This window comes from Octopus sinensis, linkage group LG7 (assembly GCF_006345805.1).
Source record: "Octopus sinensis linkage group LG7, ASM634580v1, whole genome shotgun sequence".
NCBI lineage: Eukaryota > Metazoa > Mollusca > Cephalopoda > Octopoda > Octopodidae > Octopus > Octopus sinensis.
In genome coordinates, this window is record NC_043003.1 from 71,825,438 (window position 1) to 71,832,687 (window position 7,250).

The following is a 7,250-nucleotide window of genomic DNA, read 5'->3' on the forward strand; positions in this document are numbered from 1 at the left end:
TCCTCCTCCTCTTCCTCCTCCTCCCCTCCTCCCCCTCCTCCCCTCCTCCTCCTCCTCCTCCTCATCATCATCATAATCATCATCATCATCATCATCATCATTAGCAGCAGCAGCAGCTACTACTGGTATTGCTGCTGCTCTGATTTCTCGTTCACGAAACCTCATCGTCATAAAAATAAAAAAAACTAAGAACTAATTTTCTGTTTAAAGCACCCCTATCAATTATCAATACAACTTATGCACACACACGCGCACAAACACGCACACACACACACACGCTCACACACGCACACGTGCATACACATACGGAGAAAACAAGAGGTATGTAATTACAGGTGTGTATGTGAGGTTATAGGTAAGGTTACATGGTTATATGTAAAGTTGTGTTGTTAAGTTGAGGCGTGTGCTGATGAGCTATTTTAGCTAGAGGAAGACCAACCCAAGCCAGAGAGCCATGACACATTGCTCCATTGGGACTTCTGGTCTAGAATAGATACAATGGTTCGGGTTATTCGAATGGGATGGATGTGGGGTCAAGTTGAGGCCGTCTCGGTACCGATATAGCAGTATGGGTACAGATATGGCTTTCAGGTTACAGGCATGATTGTGTTCTGATAGGTTTGGCAACAGAGTGACGGCTATGGCAGTGTGGTAACAGGCTTCGTGGGTACTGGTGCGGTTGCCTAGTTACCGTCATAGTTTGTGTAGTGACCACAGATTAGAAGCTGTATGGTTACCGGCATGATTGCATGGTTACAGATATGAATATATGGTTATAGGTATAACTGTATAGTTATCAACATGGTTGTGTGATTACATGTATGACTCTGTGGTTACCATTTGAGTTGTGTGGTTGCAGATACGGCAGTATAGTTGCAGACCGGGGTGGTCATGGCTGGAATACTCTTGACCATAAGTCTGCTGGATCATGGCTGATTAGGGGCTAAACAAGAAAAAGAACATCAACCTCTGCAAGTGACATCCACTATATCTTTAGGTCGACAAAAGTTTTGTAAGTAAAAGTTGATTGGCGGAAACTATGCGTCAGCCCGTCGGGAGACCGTTCTTGTTCAAAGGTGGCGGCTTTCAACTGTAATCCTATTCAAGGCCATCCATCATACGGTCCTTGTGAGCGAAGTCGGTATTATTTTTGGGATCCAGGTTAGGCCTCTTGTTTGAAGATAACCTCTTTTACTTCCACTACTCAGGGAGACCCTTAGAAAGGGTTTCGTGTGCTGCTGTTCCTCCTTGGCTAAATTGTATAAAAATACAATTGATTGCTGTTGAACAGGACGGTTTGTTGGATGGACATCAATTTTATTGAGTTATGTTTCCTCAGAGGAGAGCTAATTGAACTGCATATAGCCATCTCAGCTCTTCAGACAGAGCAATACACATCTACGACCAAATGAGGCTAATGAATATGTCTGCTGTAATGTAATGGGGTGGTGTTGTCTTTACTCTTTTACTTGTTTCAGTCATTTGACTGCGGCCATGCTGGAACACCGCCTTTAGTCAAGCAAATCGACCCCGGGACTTATTCTTTGTAAGCCCAGTACTTATTCTATCGTCTCTTTTGCCGAACCGCTAACTTACGGGGACGTAAACACACCAGCATCGGTTGTCAAGCAATGCTAGGGGGACAAACACAGACACACAAACATACACACGCATCCATATATATATATATATACGACAGGCTTCTTTCAGTTTCCGTCTACCAAATCCACTCACAAGGCTTTACTCGGCCCGAGGCTATAGCAGAAGACACTTGCCCAAGATACCGCGCAGTGGGACTGAACCCGGAACCATGTGGTTGGTAAGCAAGCTACTTACCACACAGCCACTCCTGTGCCTATATTCTAATATAAACAGCCGATAACAGTGTTGTTTGATATTCCTTTCTACGGTAATATAAACAATAATGTAATATCTTCTTACAAAGTGTGTCTTGTCTTTGATCTTTTACTCGTTTCACTCATTAGACTGTGGCCATGCTGGGGCACCGCCTTCAAGGATTTAATCGAACAAACCGATCCCAACACTTATCTTTTAAGCTTGGTACTTATTCTATCAAATTCTTTTTGCCGAACCGCTACGTTGCAGGGACATAAACACCGACTGCCAAGAGGTGGTGGGGTACACACACACACACACACACACACACACACACACACACACGTACGCACAAACACACGACTGGCTTCTTTCAGTTTCCGTCAACCAGATCCACTCGTAAGGCTTTAGTCGGCCCAGGGCTATAGTAGAGAACACTTACCAAGCGGTGAAATTGAACCCAGAAACTGCTTACCGCACACCTACGTCTAATTTCCGCAGCATTTCTATCACTGAGTATAATAAATTAAACCAATTAGAACACTTTTTTTACGTACCTGCTTAGTTAAGCCTTTGGCACTGCGATCAACGTCTTTTTTAAATTCTCCTTCCTGTTCCCTTCGCCTGCAATGATAATAATAATAATAATAATAATAATAATATTGATATGACTGTCCCAATCGATATGCCGATACACACAGATAGAGAAATTAAGGCCAACAGACCAGATATAGTTGTCAGAGATCATGAAGAAAAAAAATGCTTTCTAATTGATGTATCAATACCGGCAGATGACAACGTGTCTCTAAAAGAAATGGAGAAACTCTCAAAATACAAAGACCTGGAAATAGAGGTAACCAGAATGTGGAATCTAAAAACAGAAACAATTCCTATCATAGTAGGTGCATTAGGCATGATAAAAAAATATTCAGACAAATACATAACAAAAACACCAGGACTTACAAACACATATAACATACAGAAAATTGCACTACTAGGCACTGCACACATCCTACGCAGAACACTTTCTATACAATAACCATCAGAGCATCACAACAAATCACAGCACATACCCAAGGCACACAGAGCTGTGCTCGGTAGTGAAGTGAAAGCACGCTATAAAAATAAAACTACTGAATAATATAATAATAATAATAATAATAATAATAATAATAATAATAATAATAATGATGAATAATAATAATAATAATAATAATAATAATAATAATAATAATAATGATAATATCAATAATAATAATAATGATAATAATAATAATAAAACTAACAACAACAATTATGGTTTCAAATTTTGGCACAAGGTCAGTAATCGATTACATCAAACCCCAGTACTTGAGACTGGTACTTTATTTTATCGACTACGGATGTAAGAAAAGCAAAGTTGATCGCGGTAGGTCATGAGGTCAACTATATATTTTATCCTTTTTAGGCCAATAAAATAGAATACCAGTCAAGTAGTGCGTTTCATGGTATCGACTAATCCCATTCTCTCAAACGTGCTGGCCTTGTACCTAAATTAGGAACTATTGTTACTTTTGCTGTTGTTAATAATAATAATAATATAATAATAATAATAATAATAATAATGATAATAATAATAATAATAATAATAATAATAATAATAATAATAATAATAATAATAATAATAATAACGACGACGACGATGATGATGATGATGATGATGACGGGGACATAACTGGAGGGTTAACCTTAGGAAGGAGCAAGTGTCTCCGCTATGTCGCATCTGCAATAGAGCGGATGAATCCATTGCACATATCCATTGCACATATCACGAACGAATGCTCTACACTTGCCGAAAACCAAGACGAATTGTGGCGACACGACCAGGTAGTGAAAGTGCTACATTGGAAACTGTGCAAAAAAGGGAGGGCTAGAGAGAGGCAAGGGGCATGAGTACAAACCACAGAGTATGGCGGAGTCAGAGACTAGCAAAATCCTAATTACAGAGGAGACATACAAAGACATGCGGGAACATAAAACATATGAAGGATGAATGTGAAATGGCTATATTTAAAATGCAAATGAACCGGCCATCTCGCTCCCGCTGCGAAATGAAACCGTGTATTCCTTTACCATTAACTTTTACACAACCTTTAGTCTCGATCCGAGGCGAAACCGTGACTTCCCTCTTCGCTTTTACCCTAGCGTAATAAACTTTTCAAACCAATGTTCATACAGTCCTTACTTATTTCTTTTCCTTTTTTTTTAAACTAAAGGAGAACCAAATGTTTATCATAGTGTTCAAAGAAGAACTTTAGGAAACCTGTTGATTTAACAGTATCAAAATTTACCTTGTTTTTTTTTTTCTCTAAAAAGTTCAAACAATCATTTCTCTCAGTTACAGTCTTTACACTATTATAATGACTTACCACTACTATCTCTCACACTGTCTTTCAATTTTGCACTCTTTCCAAGTTGGGGCGTTATATCTCACTATAAGTTTTCTTTTCGTTTGTGTTTTTCATGTCTCTTTTTGTTCATATTTTCCTGTTGTTTTATGGGTTCTTGTATTTCCGTCTCTAAGTCTTTGTGTTCGTGTATTTGTGTGTCTGTATGTTCGTTTGGAGAGCCACTGAAAACGTATGTGGAACAAAATCCTGAGCTTGGTTAAAAAGGGGGCAAATAAAAAAAGAAACAGAGGGCCTAATTGTAGCAGCCCAAAATCAAGCGATAAAAACATACAACTTAAGAAAAATATATATGGAGAGAATGTGTCAGAAAAACCTCACTTGGAACGAGACAGTGGCACATTTTATGGAAGAATGCCCCAAGATGGCACATGAAGAATATAAAAAACGGAGGCAAGACCAGGTTGTAAAAGTTTTACCTTGGAAACTGTGCCAGAAATGGGGATTTGAAGCTGGTAACACATGGCACAATCATCGAGTCGATAGAGTACTAGATTCGGAGATTGGTATAGAATGGTTAAAGGAGACTGGAATAGAATGACCTGTAGAGCTTCTACAGAAAGTTTGCCTTTCAGGGATAGGAAAGGTTATCAGGAGGGTTCTAAGCACTTAGTTACTTGCAACCCACATAAATCCTACCCGGAATAGGACCGAATCTGAGTCAAATCAACAACAACAATACTACTACTACTACTACTACTACTACTACTACTACTACTACTACTACTACTACTACTAATAATAATAATAATAATAATAATAATAATGATAATAATATGTTAAACCAACATCCAGTTACTAGGCTCATTGCAGTTCAATAAAAATCTATAATTGGATGACTAGGGTCCCTAGAAGGTGTCCAGATATAGCCCATCTATTTTCCTTTAACCGTCAAAGGGAAATAACCCATCTATTTTCTTTATCTTTCTCTTTTGACTTTTCTTCTTCCATTTATTAGAGAAGCAATATCATTAGAGTCCAGGCCAAATTTTTCATTGCTTTGAGTTTCTACCTATCACAATGGAGCAGCGTTGACATACAAATTAATATGGATATTCCTGACTGGAAAAAATGTAAGGATATGGATAATCTTGATTGTATGGTTTTATTTTTGTCTGTTTATTACTAGGCATAGTTTTATGTTTGTCGTACTCTTTACGCCAATTTCGAACATTAGCTTCATTAACATTAAAATGCCTTCCGGCAGCTCTACTGCTACGTTCAAATGCATATTCAATATATTTAATTTTTCCTTCGCAGTAAACAATTCATAAGTTCTTCCGATACCGACAATAACGGTAATGACAAATTTTAAAGTTTATTTGACATTTTATGAGTGTGAAAGGGATTAAAATTTCGTTACTCCGTATCAAAGGTTCCTACAAGAATTGGGGAAAATCAGAACTTGAGCCAAGAAGACAGAATTCCGTTTATATAATCAGTTTGATCGGTCACCTTCCTCTGTCGGTTGAGTAAAGTGTCATTCAAGTTGATGTTTATTGGCAATTAAACTTAATTTGTAACACCTGTGCGTATTTATCAGCTTTGTTTTGGTTGATAATTCTTATCAGCAACTTTTCCTGTGATCGTGATTAGTGTAGATATACAGCAGTATGCCAAAGATTGGACATAATCTCTTGTGGGCAAGAAATGTAAAATAAAGTTTATTATAAACAACACAAACATTTTGTAATTAAATAGCTTTCAATGTGATGCCTGTTAAACAGAAATTATTTTTATTTCATAAAAATTTAATAAAATCTAATCATAAAAGAAATTATGCTAAATACTACTAAATTGAAAACCTTTTTCCCCTGGCCATATCGGCAATTCTGAAAACTTTTGGATGCGAATCTTACACGAGAAGAAGCTTTTAATAAGTTTTATCCTGAAAAATCACCTGCGTAAATTACACAACTGCGCAAATTACATGGGTTTTTACGGCTTTTGAACTGTCAGGGTTATTTTCACACTTTGCCCAGAACAACACTTAAGCAAGAAAATAGTATTTTCCTTAACAATACAACCACTTATTTCGGTTAATGACTTATTTACCAATATACCATGAATGACGATGCCTTTCATGTCACTTTTCAGACTTACTTTAAATTGTATACACATACACAGTAATACCTCACCTTATGAGAAGCCCTTTACGAAACACTGGGTTCTATTCACGAGTTTTAGCTTAAAAATAAAAGCGTACTTCTATATATATATATACATTCGCCCGATACAACCACAAAATTATTCTACCCTGTGTCAGTGTACCTACGTATAACGGCCGAGAACAACATGCTAAGGAGAGCTCAGTATATCTAGTGGGATATCATTTTTTTATACAAAGCACCTGGTGACACAGCCTGCACTGACTGATGCAACACAACTAGATGCCCAATATCGTACGCCTAAAGGGTAGCTGTAGGATGGGTCGAAACGAGCATCGTGCTGAATAAAGTTTCGTACTAAATCCATCTTCCGTTTTTTTCATCAATTATGTGTTTATATATATATATATATATATATATATATATATATATATATATATATATATATATATATATATATATATATATGTATGTGTGTGTGTGTGTGTAGCGTTGCCGCGCTAAGCAAGGAGCAAAATTAACAAACTTTTAGATGAATTCACATATGTTTAGGATATATTTCGACCTGTAAAAAATGCATTTTCAATGCAGTTTGTCGATGGAGAAAAATTTTTGCTTCTGGTAAATTGTGTTAAAAACACCAAAGTTAGATATTTGCAGTTTCTGCCCTTTACGCTCTCATCTGTACCAGATACCGGTGATACAGCTCTAAACCGAGTGGAAGTCTTCGCTCTTGCAAGAAATTATTAAACAATACCCCACAAAGGACGCCAGGCTGATACATCATTAGCGCTCAAAGCAATAGTTTATAGCAAACAAACTTTTAGATGATTTCAAAGGCAATTTCACTGCAGTGGTG

The 7,250-nt window shown here is 37.3% G+C and overlaps 1 protein-coding gene across 3 annotated transcripts in view; it reads right to left on the reverse strand.

The window, feature by feature from the left end:
- The window catches only part of LOC115214060 (transmembrane channel-like protein 7), a 146,418-nt gene that overhangs the window by 80,453 nt on the left and 58,715 nt on the right, over positions 1-7,250 (reverse strand). For all 3 annotated transcript variants that reach the window (XR_005000075.1, XM_036504834.1, XM_029783102.2), the window contains one exon: positions 2,394-2,460. Coding sequence is in view for 2 of the 3 variants with exons in the window: in XM_036504834.1 (XP_036360727.1) it covers positions 2,394-2,460 (67 nt within the window). In the remaining variant the exon portion in view is untranslated. The remainder of the gene's footprint in view (positions 1-2,393; positions 2,461-7,250) is intronic.